General features: G+C 39.3%; 1 protein-coding gene across 1 annotated transcript in view; it reads left to right on the top strand.

Moving 5' to 3' along the window:
- The window catches only part of TET2 (tet methylcytosine dioxygenase 2), a 54,554-nt gene extending 39,374 nt beyond the window's left edge, over nt 1-15,180 (top strand). Inside the window, exons 3-10 of the mRNA XM_080915168.1 lie at nt 826-904; nt 2,118-2,211; nt 3,005-3,213; nt 6,485-6,632; nt 9,318-9,407; nt 10,322-10,459; nt 11,998-12,304; nt 13,229-15,180. Coding sequence (XP_080771294.1) covers nt 826-904; nt 2,118-2,211; nt 3,005-3,213; nt 6,485-6,632; nt 9,318-9,407; nt 10,322-10,459; nt 11,998-12,304; nt 13,229-14,577 — 2,414 coding nt within the window. The 3' untranslated portion in view covers nt 14,578-15,180. The remainder of the gene's footprint in view (nt 1-825; nt 905-2,117; nt 2,212-3,004; nt 3,214-6,484; nt 6,633-9,317; nt 9,408-10,321; nt 10,460-11,997; nt 12,305-13,228) is intronic.
- Nucleotides 15,181-15,439: the final 259 nt, after the last annotated feature.

Genomic DNA, 15,439 nt, shown 5'->3' with positions numbered 1-15,439 from the left:
AAATCACCGGGGTACTTAGAAAAAGCTCGTTTTGGAGCACATAGAAAGTAGCTCCTTTTCTAATTGACATTCTTTGTGTTTTGGGTTCCTCTTCTGTATTCTTTTCTTTATTTTTTAATTAAGTTTGTTTTGTGATAGGTGTGGGGCTGGAAGATAGCAACACTATCTGGTCCCCACAGGTGTAGGTGAAGGCTTTGGAGGAACACCACATACTACTGTTTAAAGCCCCGCCCATCCTATGTACTCACTGACATACTTGGTAGGCTGGTCTTCAGCCCTTCATGGGGGCTGTTAAGTGGAGCACTAGATTCTCACCTTTACTCGTACAACTAACACTTTTACCTGACTCTAGGAAGCCAATGTAAGTTAGCTCATAAATCCAAGCACGGTCAAAATAGCTCCATCCAAATGGTACGGAGTAAAAACAGCAGAAAAACTCTATCCCGCAAGTCGAAACTGAAGTGGAAAAGGAAGAGACTTTCAAATGGCAAGCATGACTCTTTTTTTTTTTCCTGCTTAAAAAAATTGCATTGCAGCTTATTACATATAATAAATTTTAATTCCTTAATTGTTTGGTTCTATATTTTGATATAAAATTTCTTATGTTGTATCTGAAATGTAGTAATAATTTTCCAATAGTTGTCATGTATGTACTGTTTGGCACATTTTCTAATAGATCAAGCCACCAATGTACTCTGATTTAAAGAAAAAAAAAATTAAAGTTACTTAGGGCCACTAATGTACAGCTGGAGGATTATCTTTGTGGATGTAGCCTTAATATTTAGTGTAATTGAGGTCTAAAATAATCTTCTATTATCTCAACAGAAAAAGATGAAGCTCCTTATTATACCCATCTAGGAGCTGGTCCTAATGTGGCAGCTATTAGAACAATCATGGAAGAAAGGTAATTAACTCAAAGGCACAGGGCAGATTAATGTTAATTAATTAATATCCTTTGTATCTAGCAGTTTTTCAGGCCCCCCACACAGCAGTAAACAAGTGTAAATCAAGTAATCATATCAGTAGGCCTAGCTATTCCAGGGTTGCCAACCCAACACCAGACTATTCACTATCATCACATTATTTGACAGGAAATAGTCACTTAGCTGGCATGGACTGCCCACTTGGAGAAGGATGCTGGAAAACCCAGGCACAAACAAATCTCAACCAGCCAGCCTGCATGAGAGTGCTGGCAAAGGTTACAGAGAGTGGCCTCACTTGGCTCTCTTTCTCCTACTGACTTGATGATGTGTCAAAGAAGAAATGCTGAGAAAAGCAGGATGCTTTTCAGCTTTGTGGAAGAGTTGTTTCTCTTACAAAAGAAAGTATAAAAAGGTTGTGAAAGGTTGACTAAGAGTTTTCATTTACTTTTTTAAAACTGTCAGTCCGAGGTATTTACATTTAATTTATGTATATTAAAAACCCAGAGAATGCTTTTTCTATATAGCTAGAGCTCTGAGCTAAGTGGTCTGTGCTGTTAAGAAGTAGCAGAGGTTTTAAAATGTAATTGCATGTATATGCACAGTACACAGTATCCTTGCTTTATTTTCAAATCATGTGCTTCTAAGTTATGTAGGAATTCACCATGTCGCCCACCCCCAGCCACAGTGCCCTGCCAGAGCTACCTAATTTTCTCTTGGTAACAGTGCACAGCACTTTGGCACACCAGGAATATAGTCCATTTCTAGAGTTCTATCTTTTTCAAGATAGCTAGATACTAACTTTTGGCCAGATGTCTTTAGAAACACTAGCTTTCTAAAAACTTAAAATTATCCAAGCTGTGAGCTAAATTTAATAAAGGATGAAAAAAAAAAACAAATAGATTTCAAGAATTGAATTTAGCAAATTCATTTTGTACTATATATATATATATATATATTCTAATTTTCACCCAGCATATAATTACAGAATAATCCATTATAATTTCTAGTGTACTTGCATGCTGACAAAAAGACATAAGATGATTGTGCATTGTGCTTGGCTTAGACCAAATATTTAAAAAATAAACCCTTCATTTCTTCAGATGTGGTTGCAGAAAAAAAAAAAAAAAACTACACTTAAACATCCAAATTGTTTGCTTCTTAAAGTCATCTAATAATAGTGTATGTTTCTTTAAGGTTTGGAGAGAAGGGTAAAGCTGTTAGGATTGAAAGAATCATATATACTGGTAAAGAAGGCAAGAGCTCTCAGGGATGTCCTATTGCTAAATGGGTAAGTGTCCCTTCCCACCTTACTCATTTCTATTCATTTATTCAACCTCAAGAATTGGCTTGCCCAGTTCTCACCAAAGAGCATTGCCAGTTGATAGGAGCATATTCTATGTGTATCCTTGTATTCTAAAGGCCGGGTGGTTCTGAAATCATAAGCAATTCAATTGAAATAATTTATAGATCAAAAGCAGTGGTTCTCAACTGTGGGATTCAACCCCTTAGGTTGAATGGCTTTTTCACAGGGGTCACCTGAGACGATTGGAAAACATATTTACATTGTGATTCATAACAGTAGCAGAATTACAGTTATCAAGTAGCCATGAAAATAGTTTTATTATTGGGAGCCATCACAATATGGACTGTATTAAAGGGTCACAGCTTTAGGAAGGTTGAAAACCACTGGTCTAAAGAATAGTCCTTAGGCTGTGAAGAAACAGCTTTTAATCCTTTAAGCACCAGGTTAATATTTATAGTGCCACTGAAAGAAAGCCTTCAACTAAGATCCTGAATTTGTCTTCTGTAGTTCTTACTATAGGAGGTAACATTTAACTGTCCCACTATACCAGGCATGGTCTAAACATTAAGTGATTTTGGACAATTTCTTTTGATAGTTGATTAGGTCTCCACTGTGTAGCTGCACCAAAAAAAAAAAAAAAAAAAAAGACAAATTGCAGGCGGTGATAACTTTGATCCAGACATGAAAAAGTATGCATATGTAAATTATCAGCTCCAATTGACCCTTGTTCTGTTCTGGGTGGGGTGGGGCTGTTTGTGTGGACTGTTGATCCACACAGGTGTATCGGAAATCAAGTCCTGAGGAGAAGCTTCTGTGTTTGGTACGAGTTCGAGCTAAGCACACCTGTGAGACTGCAGTGATTGTGATTGTCATCCTGTTGTGGAATGGAATCCCCCAGCTTCTTGCATCCCAACTCTACTCAGAACTTACCGAGATCCTGAGCCAACATGGCATAATCACCAACCGTCGCTGTGGTAGTAATGAAAAGTACGTGAGTTTAAGCCATTTCTATTCTCCAGAGTGACTTGAATTTGTACTGTGATAAAGGGGGGGGGGGTCACATGTTTATTTCATAGAACAGTGAGTGCTTATGGCCCACTTAGACCATAGGGTGTCATTGTTCAAGAGCCATTTCTGGTAAAGTGTAGGTGTCTGCCCCCAGTGGCTTTTGGTTTTGTTCATTTCTAGTTCTTAGTGTTGGATACTCCTTATCAAGTAAGATACCATTCAGATCATTGGCTTTAATTTGTCATTTTAAACTGGTAGAAGTTCTATAGAGATGGAAATTGTTCCATTCATTATTTCTGTAGTCAGAACTGCCTCCCTTTTCACTGCTGCTCCATGCCTCATTGCTGTGTAGTTAGTAGGTATCCTGTTACTGTGTGTCCAGTTAAATCAACCAGGTTGGTTTTCTGTTGTGAACTCCTGCATGATGCTGATACACCAAAGCTATCCTGCTACACTTTTTCACCATTGGTCTGAAAATAATTTACAGTTTGTAATTTTAAAATCTACCTCATTTTTTAAACCTCTAACCACAAAATCATTTGCTGGGATCACAAAGAAACACGATCATGTTTCCCAACCTCACTGCCAATCAGATTACAGTTTCTCAGTCTTGCCTGAATTATTATACAGGTATCTATACCTGCCTGTCTGAAACTGATTTTTTGACAAATCTGATTTTAAAAAAAAAGGCTCTTGATCTATTCTCAACTGGCTTCACTTCACTTTTACTAATGATTATTCAAATGGTTCATCTACTTCCTAACCCACAACTTGTAAACTTCTGATGACCTGCTGTAGATGTAAATACTTTTCAGATTATCAGTTTTTGCTGGGGAATTCACTGTTTATACAATAGAGCTTCAGGACAGGCTTCGGATTCTAAACTGCTAATGAATGTGGGGAAAATAAATGAGAGAAGCTTAGCCATGACTGTTGCATTACGCCTAAAGCCAGGAAATACAACTAACATGTCCACCAACTAATAAATGGACAAAGAGAAGCATGATGCACCCACAAAATAAATTTTGAACCAAAGTAAAGTGAAATTATTTTCAGGAAAAATGAATGGAACTAAAGATGACCATGTTAAACTAAGCCACAATCCTCTAAACTTTATCAAGTATGATGCAATATGGCAGTTCTTTAATTTTTTTTCTTTTTTGAGGAGCTTCCTACACTGACTTTGACAGCAGTGGCATAAGTTCACATGCTGGCCTGGAGAGAGAGACAGACACAGAGAGACAGACAGACACAGACAGAGAGAGGAACAGAGAGGAGAGACAGAGACAGACAGACACAGACAGAGACAGAGATGTTCCTTAAGTCATTTTGACTTGAGTGATATGTTATCTTAAAGCAGCACTAATGTACATTTCCCCAAGTCTTAGCACATTCAAGTAATTGTTGGTCATTTATTTCCTGTCCTCTCAGTTCACTAGCCTACTTACTGTCTGGATAGATGGTTTTGGTACTGAGTTTCTGTAGTCCTTTAAATATCTTAACATTTGATCTGTATAAATGTATTTGCCAAAGACGTTTTCCCACATAAGGTTTCTAGTGCCATATATTCTCCCTGTTGTTACTACTTCATGATTGTCAGCCTGACAGGATCAAGAAGCAGCTTGGAGACATTTCTGGGAATAACTCTGAGGAATTTTCTATAGATAGGGTTAACTGAGGTAGGCTGACCCACTGTAGCACCTCTATTGGCTGGAGACCAAAACAGTAGGAGGATTTGTCCTTCTCTGCTTCCCTACTTGTATCCATATCTTTAAAAAGAATTTTGTGTGAGGTGATTCAGGTTTACTTCTACTGCATGAGGATTATTCAGGCACTATTTTTTAATGTGGAGTTTGATTTCTTTATCAAAAGTCAGCTGATTGTAACTCCAGTTTATTTCTAGATCCTCTATTCCATTTGTCTAAATGTCTGTTTTTGTGTAAGTATCATTCTGGCTTGTTACTATGGCTCTAGAGTATAATTTGAAATTAGTTATGATGATACAGTCTTGCTCTCTTCTGTTTAGTTTAGGATTATTGGCTACTTGGAATTATTTGGTTTCCATATAAATGTAGTCTTTCTTTTAAAGGGCGTAGAAAATCTAACTGGAAAGGTGATTGCTTTTGAATCTATAGATTCATTTCATCAATGCAGCCATTATAATGCTGATTACATCAGTGAACAAATACTTCTCTAACTTCTTGTTTGATTGTTTTGGAACTTTCCATTATGGAGGTCTTTTACTTTGGTTATTTTTATTCATTTGTATTTTATTTTAAAATGTTAATAATAGTGTAGGAATGTTCCTGCCAAGCTGAGAAAATTTCTTCATTTTCGTGAAATTTTTAGTTTATTTTTTATTTTTGATTATCTCTGTGGTTGTGTCCATGCTACTGCCCACAGAGGCCACAGGTGTTAGGTCTCTGGAACTAGACCTATAGCCAGTTGTGAGCTATCCAATGTGGGTGCTCCAGAGTAAACTTGAACATGCTATTTGCAAAATCTACTGATTTCTTTTGCATGGTTTTTTGGTATTCTGTAGTTTGCTGAAAAGACTTTGAGCATTGGATTTAAAAAGGGCACATCATTCCTGATGTACATGGAACTGGTCATCATTTAGTATATGTTGACGGGCTTCATCATGAATCCTTATTATGTTGACAGGTTCTTTCCATTCCTAGTCTCTTTAGCACGTCTTGTGGAGGAATGCATGTTCATGTCTGTTTGAAAAAATTGTGATTTCTGTTACATTGGTTTGTGTGTTGAGCCAAGTTGGCATCATTTGGAATGAAACCAACTCTACCAGGAGTGTTCTTAAATATGATTTGCAAGAATTTGTTCATCTGTGTTAATCGGGGAAACTAGGTCAATAGTTTGGTTGTCCTTATTGGTTAGATGTCAGGGTAATTTGTAGAATGTTGCATAGTTTTTCTTTTTCTTATCAGAATGTGTATATAACATTACATTTATAAATAATGCACCAAAAGTATTTTAACTGATCATTACAATAATAAAGTAGTTTAGAACACAATAAAGATGAATGAGAAAATTGGGCTGGCCAAACAATGCATGAAGACAAATATCTTTGACACACATTACACAATTACATGAATTCTATGTATACTCAGTCAACATTTACAAGTTAGAAATTATTCCTACCTCTTTAAGACATGCAAATGGCTCAGTACCACACAATAAACTGGTAGATATTGTCAGAGACTATTTCTAATGCCCTTTGTTCTCTCAATAGAAATTGTGGTTGTCAGGGTAAAAATCCAGAAACCTGTGGTGCCTCCTTTTCTTATGGTTGTTCTTGGAGCATGTACTATAATGGATGTAAGTTTGCCAGAAGCAAGAAACCAAGGAAATTTAGGCTACTTGGAAATGATCCAAAAAAGGTTTGTTTGTTTTCTAATCTATAACCTATTTTTCATACAGAATTAATAAGCTTAATGACCTGTCATACTCTCATTAACAAAAGGAATTCCAATGCTGATGAAGCTACATATTCTGGCTAAACCCTAAATACAAAATCTTATAAATTCATCATGAATATGTATAACAGCACAAATTATTCCTACATGTGGGAAGTCAGCTAGGGTTTCTATACACCATGACCAAAATCAACTGAGGGAGAAAAGGGCTTATTTTGCCTTGAAGCTTGTAGTTCATATAGAGAGGGCAGAGCAGGAACCTGGAGGCACAGGGCTATTGCAGAGGCCATGAATGGTTGCTGTTTACTGTCTTCTTACCTATTGTGTGACTGAACCATATAAAGTACTCTTGACCACCACCCAGGGGTGGCACTGCCCACAGTGAGCTGGGCCCTCCTATATCAGTTGTCAATCAAGAATATGAACCACAGGCTTGCCTACAGGGTGGCACTTTTAAAATGGAAATTGCCTATTCCAAAAAGACTTTAACAGTTTGTGTCAAGTTGACACAACTAGGCAGCACATAGGCCTTTATGGAATACCCATGCCAAAAGTAAATTGATTAGTAAAGTTGATTAGGCTAGCCTGAACTAAAGAGTGAGACTCACATGTATAAGGAAAACTCTGTAATATGGACAAAAGACCCTTGATGTTTATGACATTCTGATTTCTCAATGTAATTTCACACTGATGTGTATAAGAAGGGGCTCTACTTACGATTCTATTTCATAGAGCAGTTGGGCAAAACTTTGCCTATACTTTCTTATACCAAATAAGCATTTGCATATTAAAATGTGTCCTGCTTGAGACTAAGAGTTACTATTGCAATGAATCATGTTGCAAACAAGGGCAACAATACTGTGGATTTGGGGTGGGAGAGATGGTTCATTGGTTAAGAGCATTGCTGCTCTTCCAGAGGTCCTGAGATCAGTTCCCTGCACCCACATGGCATCTCACAGTGGCCTGTACCTCCTGTTCCAGGGGATCTGACACTCAAACATGCAAGTCAACCTCCAATACATTATTTATAATTTTTAAAAAATTGGATTTATATGCAGTATATAAAATCTATTTTTTTAAAGAAGGAGTACTTTATTAGAGACATTATGGCTTCACTCAAAGCGGCCATAATTTATTGCCCCAGGCACCACAAAGGAACATCAGAAAACTAAAATATTAGGATTTGGGATATTCACTTTCAAGTCTAAATTATGGAAGTCAAGTATATACTATCTCTAGTATCTCAAGATTGATATTACTGTAGTGAATGTATTCACGCAACTAAAATGGATTGAAAATTTAGTATTCAGTTCAAATCAATAAGCATTGATTTCTCATTTAAAATCATCAAACTTTTTAAATCTCTTAAAATACAAATTCCAAATATTGGAAGACAATACTTTGAAGATTATAGGATTTAATTTAAGAGCACGTAAATGTTTGCCAAATGACCAAAAAAACCTCAATATATTTGGCACCTGTATTAGCATTTTCTCTCCATACACAATAACTATTGAATCTTAAGTAATAAGATCCACACATGGTTATTACATTTGATACATTCATGTAAAAGGGAAATGCCATCTTTATCTGTGGTTATAATATTAAATACAGATACATGATGCAAATAAGCCAGATTGTTCTTCTTAAGCAGGCCTGTTACACAGCCATCTCTTTACCTACCTACTAAAGTTTGTATCTCTTGGTATGTGTGTCATGCGTTTGTGTGTACATTCACATGCATGTGGTAGCCAGCATCTTTATCCCTTTTTGAGAAAAGTCTCACTGAACTCAAGGTTGTTTTCAGTGGGTACCAGGTGAGCCCCCTGTTTTCCTTACACCTCTACCACCCCAGCACTGTTATGGGTGGCCATCTTTTATGTGATGAGCTCCACCTCAGTTCACTGGGCTTGCACGTGCACTGGAGCCCAGAAGGCCTGTAGTCACCTGGAACTGAGTTACTGTGGTTGTGGGCCACCCAACATAAATGAGAAGAAACAAGTTCGGGTCCTCTAGAAGAGCAGCAATTGCTAACTACTGAGCTTTCTATCTCCCCGGCCTCCTCCTAAGATTATTCCACAGTAGCAATTTAAAGTAAGAGTGTGTCCATGGGAATTTATAGACCGAGTATTAGGACATGCCACTTTAGAAACCTATCTGCAACTTTTCTTTGTGAGCATGGGGTAATAGGAATATTTAGAATTAATGTATAGGAATGTTTCCCTTTTTAAGCAAACTGTTCAGTGTTGGATGTAGCTAGTTCAGAGAATTATATACACATTTAAAATTTAACTTCTATAGAGAAGTTTGTCTTATTGAACATCTGATAGTGAGAGGGAAATGTGTGTGTTCACATGAGCCAGCTGACTTGTTGACCACTCTACTCCCAGCATAGGCTTGTTTACAAATTGTCAGTTGTCTGCATGCAAAGTAGAAACTGAGTCCATGGAACCCAGACCCAAAGACAGCACATGTTAGGTAGCACATACACATTCATATAAAAAGCATTTAGAAAAATTTAGGTATTTTCTATAGTAAGAAAACCATTATACTTGGGAATAATTCATCTGACTGTCATGTTTAAATGCGCACACATGTTTATATATCTGTCTAATTTAGAATTTATTTTGTTAAATCATTTTTGTACAGGAAGAGAAACTAGGTTCTCATTTGAATAACCTGGCTACTTATATTGCTCCAATATACAAGAAACTTGCACCTGATGCATACAATAATCAGGTAAGTTTTTATGGTTGATGAGAAACCTATGAAGTCCAAAACTTGTTTCTTTGTTTATTTTTCTGAGTAGCTTGGCTGTCTGTGACTGGCTAGCCTCTGCCTCCCAAATTTTGGGATTTAAAGGTGTGCACCACCAGCTTCCAACCCTAAAAATTTTTGAAGGAGTGGCTTTTTAGCCTTTCTAAACAATTCATTTTTCCTTTTTCATGTATATGAGGGCCTCCCTGAATTTATGTAAATGTACTACATGGTAAGGGTCTTGAGTCTCCTGGATTTGAAACTATAGACAGTTTTAAACCACTATGTGTGTTAGTGTCTCTTTAAGAGCCCAATGCTCTTAACTTGGTTGAGATGCTCTTACTTGCTCTTACTTCAAGTATGTAGAAGACTTGAATTGTGATACAATCCTCATTTGTATAGTGGGTCTGACCAAAGCAGGAGGGAAAAACCAGAGACTAGCAGAAAACTTAGGGAAAGATGAGGTAAATGGACCCGATTTGTTTATAGCAGTGGTTATATGGGTGTGCATATAGATCTAAGACTGCCTTCCATAAATGCTACTTAACACATATCCATGGCAGGTTATATTTAGGAATATATGATGCAATAACAATTATGCATACATATATGTATTACTAACAAGTAGTTAAGGTGAGGGCATGAATTTGAAAGAGCAGGGAGGGTTATATGAGAGGGTTTGGAGGGAGGAAAGGGAAGGGTGGCAGTGTAGTGTAAGTCAGTGGTAGATTGCTTACCTAACTTCATTGTGAAGCCCTGGGTTTGATCTCTGGCATCACAGTTTTCCTCAGTAATAGTGTGCTCTATCTTTGGCTATTCCATTATGTTCTAGACGTAGAGTGCAAAAATAATCTCATTCTAAAGTACCTGCCCGTTGACATACGTCTGTCCGTCAGGTTGAATTTGAACATGAAGCTCTAGAATGCCGTTTGGGTCTGAAGGAAGGCCGACCATTCTCAGGGGTCACTGCATGTTTGGACTTCTCTGCTCATGCCCATAGAGACCAGCATAATATGGTGAATGGCAGCACAGTGGTAAGTGGCACCCCATGATCCCACAGCATCTGCCAGTGAAAAGCACAGACATATGTGCTTTCATGGATGAATTGTTCCAGTGATCTTTCTGGACACTACCAGCCCTCTTATAACCAAGTGGCACATGAGCACAAATGTTGACAACCACACAAAAATTTGGGTGTTCTTAGCACTAATCCAAATAGTGTGTATACATTGTTATTTATTTCAAAGTGTTTGTCAAGAAAATAAAGAGAGGACTTGAGTTTCATTCCCAGTTCCCATAGCTCACAATCACCTGCAACACCAGCTCTAGAGAACTTGACTGATTTCTGTACTCAGGCTAACAATAAATGCATCCATACACATAATTTGAATATCCTTAAAAAGAAAAATCAAACTTCAGCTGGGAAAGTGGCTCAGCCAGGAACATACTTAACTTCAAGCTAAAGAACTGAATCGGATCCCCTATACCTTTAATCACCCAACACTGGGAAAGGGGACACAGAGATCTCTGAGGCTTGCTATCTTTCCATCCCGCAAGATCTGTACATCAGGCTCCGTGAGATGCCCTGTCCCCAAAAGTAAAGCAGAGAATAATCTTCGTGTCATTTGTTTGTGACTTACATACAATGAGTCCACGGGAGCTCATGCCTACGCACCATAGTAGCACAGTGGATTGGTACTCCTTGGTTCTGAACACAAGCTCTGAGGCATGTTTGCTACCAGCCATAGTTTGAAGTTAGATCCAGGAAAATTAGCTACTCGTGACCCTAGTTAGCCCTGTCTGAGGCTAGGTAGTACAATCACGTGGTCTGTTCTTCCGTTCTATAAAGTGGCAGTGGGCAATGAGCCTGCCTTTGAATAATCACAGGGGCTACAGGGCAGGATGGGAAGGCACTCTGAGAATTGAGTGGTCATGAATATGCAAAAGAAACATTCAAAGACATGAGTTCTTCCTACCAGGCATTTAGAAAGCACACATTCCTTTCAGGTATATCTCCTACTTTTTATGTTTGTCTGTCCTTTAGATCTTATTTTCTCCATTTACCAACCAACAATTATGATCATAGTTACCATAGAGAATGCATACAGAGATGCATGAGATACATTCAGCTGTTGTCTTATGAAGCTTCTTGAGCATAGCAAGTTGTTAAACATGGAGATGGAGAGTTAGGAGTCAGGTCTGAGGATGTAGAGCTGGCTGTGTGTCCTGTTATCATCCTTCCCCATCCCACTGTATGTGAAAGGAAATGCATCTGTCATGTGTTATGGGAAGCAGGAAAGTGCTTCGTTTCATGTGGAGGAAGTGTGGCTGCTTTCCTGAGGTCTAGAAGTCCATGAAAACAGCCAGTTGAAAAATATAAAAAAGGGGAGATTGTCTTCTATGTCCTGCGTTATTAGTATTTTCTTCAGTTATAACAGGCAGACCCGGTTTTGATAATATGCATGTCCCTCATCCAAGACACATGTGGACACTGGTAGGGAAAAACTCTAGCTTGTATACACTTTCTTTCTGGACCTGCAACTGAGCCTGGAACATCTCACATCTGCTTCAGGTGGTCACCCTCAATAGAGAAGACAATCGTGAAATCGGAGGCCATCCTGAGGATGAACAGCTCCATGTACTGCCTTTGTACACTATTGCCGCTGAGGACGAGTTTGGGAGTACAGAAGGTCAGGAGGAGAAGATACTGAAAGGGTCCATTCAGGTTCTGCACTCTTTTCGGAGAAGAAGAATCATGTTAGCAGAGCCAATCAAGACCTGCCGACAGAAGAAATCAAAGACCAAGAAAGTAAAAAAGGAAAAGTCTTCCTCATGTACAAAGCAGATGGAAAATGCAAGCCATATGAAACGGATGGCAGGTAAACTGTGTGACACTTGAGGGCTTCAGTGCTGTCTGGGTGATACCTTGGGAAGTATTAGCTAGCAAACATGGTCTGACTAATCTACAATTTTCTTTCAAATGGCCATGTTCAGGGTATGCTGGAGTTGTCCAGAGTTGTACTAATTTGCAGGATAAAGGGTGAATTGAGTATTTTTACATAGACATGTTGGATCTGGTTTAGGTAATGTTCTACACTTAACTAAAGAACTTCTGTTGGCCTTTGCATGGAGCATTGCATACCACAGCCCTTGATGTATGTCTATAATTATAGCTACTAAAACACAAATCCAGTGTTTTGGAAGTACTCTGGCTTGATCTGTAAACTTTTTGAGCCTACTGATTTGCTTACCAGTTGTCTTTGCTCTGCGAGATGAAAATACCCATCTAGCTGGTTTCTGTGATAAAAACTGTTCATTTCTCTATCTAACAGTTCACGGCTTACAAGGGGAACATGTCTACAAGGTACTCTCTACATACATGTAGATATAGAGAAAGGCTGTTCTTGACAAGTTCTGCCATGTGCCTGATTTATTTGAGAAGTAAAACAAAACATCCCCTTCCTTCAGGGACAGTATGAATGGAGCGGGCACCATTATAGAACAGTCTGCATTATGGAACTAGGTTGGCATTGAAGATGAGATAATTAGTCAGAGGCAGACAGGTAGAGTGAGCAGGGGCATGTTGGTGGGGGTGGGACAATAGTATTTTACTGACATGCGCCATTAAAAATTTGGCATGTTTCTTTTATGGCTTCAGACAAATTATGGTGGACAATGCTCAGAGCCCTGGCTTTCCTTTGTCCTAGCTTGGGGGGCTTATTTATGCTATCGCATATATTTAAGTGTCCCCATTAGAGTTCTTAAAATGTCCTTGTTCCTGCTCTCTCCTACCCTCTCCATAGCACAATTGCGGCTTTCAGGATCTGTCATTCAGCAGCCACAGCCACCGCAGCCACAGCATATCTTTCCCAGTAACTCCCAGTCCACTGACTCCCATTCTTCTGGATCGACCAACGTGTACATGAGACAGCCGACTCCACTCAGTCCTTACCCCAGCTCTTCACACTCTTCAGATATTTACGGAGATGCCAACCATGGGAACTTTTACCACACTTCATCTAATGCTGCAGGTTCATATTTGAATCCTTCTAATGCCATGAGTCACTACTCTGGACTTTTCAATCAGAATAACCAATATGTGGCTTTTCAGTGCAATGGAAATGTGTCAGCAGACAACGGTTCCCCTTTCTTAGATTCTTATCCCCCCCAGTCTCAGTCCAGGGGTCTGCATAGATATCCAAACTTACCACCCATCCACACACTTTACCAACAGAGGTTTGGAGACAGTCCCTCTAAGTACTTAAGTTACGGAAACCAAAATATGCAGAAAGATGCCTTCACTAACTGTACCCAAAAACCAAATGTACACCACTTGGCAACGTTTTCTCCGTACCCCGCACCCAAGATGGATGGCCATTTTATGGGAGCTGCTACCAGATTACCATACAGCCACCCAAACATGGACTACAAAACCAGTGAGCATCATCTACCTTCTCCCACGATCCACAGCTACAGTGCAGCAGCTTCAGGTTCAATGAGCAGTTCTAACCACGCCTTCCACAACAAGGAGAATGACAGCATAGTCTCCCATACAGCTAACGGGCAGTCAAGAGTGCTTCCAGGGTTTAACCATGACAGAACTGCTTCCACTCAAGAACCATTATACAATCTGACGGACTACAGTCTGGAGAAGCAGCCTGGGGTGTCAGACCAGGGTGTGGCTCCTGTAGAGGACATTGAGTTTTGGTCAGATAGTGAGCACAATTTTCGGGATCCTTGCATTGGAGGGGTGGCTATAGCTCCAACTCATGGGTCAATTCTCATCGAGTGTGCAAGGTGTGAGCTTCATGCCACAACCAAAATAAACAAACCTAATCGGAAAAAACCCACCAGGATCTCCCTTGTATTTTACCAGCACAAGAACTTGATTCTGCCGAAACATAGCTTGGCTCTCTGGGAAGCCAAAATGGATGAAAAGGCCCGAAAAGAAGAGAAAGAGTGTGGATCGGACCATGGGTCTCCGAAAAATCATGATAAACAGGTAAAGCACGAGCCCGTGGGGCCGCAGGAAGCTCCTGAGCCCAGTTACATGCATTTCATCCAGTCTCTTGCTGTGACCACAGACTCCACCGTGACCACCTCGCCATACGCTTTCACCCGTGTCACGGGGCCTTACAACAGTTTTGTGTGACGCTGTTCATTATGCCACCAAGAACAACCTGTCGGGAGCACGTCTCACGGCGTGGGCAGTAAGGACAGATCACAGCAGCTGTGTGTGTTTGTATGTCTGTTTATGGGGGGGGGGTTGTCAGCTCACCAGCAAAATAGTTAATTTTACCATTATACTTAATCTCTACCGACTTCTCTTGTGGTCACTGATGGCATTCAGGAAGAGCCAAGTGTCCTATGCAAAGGGACCGTGGGAAGAAAGTGCTCTACATTTGTTTTCAAAACCACTGGTTCCATTATAGGCTGAGGTCATGCATGTGACATGCCCCTTGCCACTCTATATGTGACTGCTTCTAATCCAAGTGAGTGTGATCATGGGACACAGTACTGTACTAGAACACTTGCAGGAATCATCTGGTGCTGATGTATGATGGACTGAAATACTGGAATTATGACTTTTCGACACACAGTTTTTACTGTAACCTTAATAATTTATTTATCAAAGGAGCTACAGAAAGCTTAAGTGAATAATGGCAAAACACTGAATTTGTTTGGGTGTTAACATTAAATGGTGCTACAAAAATGGTGTTTTTAATAGCTCAAAAATTAATGCCTTTTGTCATACAGCCAGTGTAGTCTAGGGCCCTTGAGGAACTGGGGTACCTTTGATTTATATTTCTATCTTAATTTGTTATTCAGCTTAGTTTTTAAAATGTGGACATTTTAAAGGCCTGGATTGTAGTTATCCATTGATGTCCTTGTAGGACTATAAATGTATACATATACACACTTACACATGTGTATTGAAATATTTTAAGTGGTGTCTTAGAAGCACTTTGCCTACCTAAGCTTTGGCAACCTGCGCAATGCTAAGGTACTGAAAC

Source organism: Micromys minutus (assembly GCF_963924665.1).
Source record: "Micromys minutus genome assembly, chromosome: 4".
Taxonomy (NCBI): domain Eukaryota; kingdom Metazoa; phylum Chordata; class Mammalia; order Rodentia; family Muridae; genus Micromys; species Micromys minutus.
This window is presented reverse-complemented; position numbering and strand designations above follow the sequence as displayed.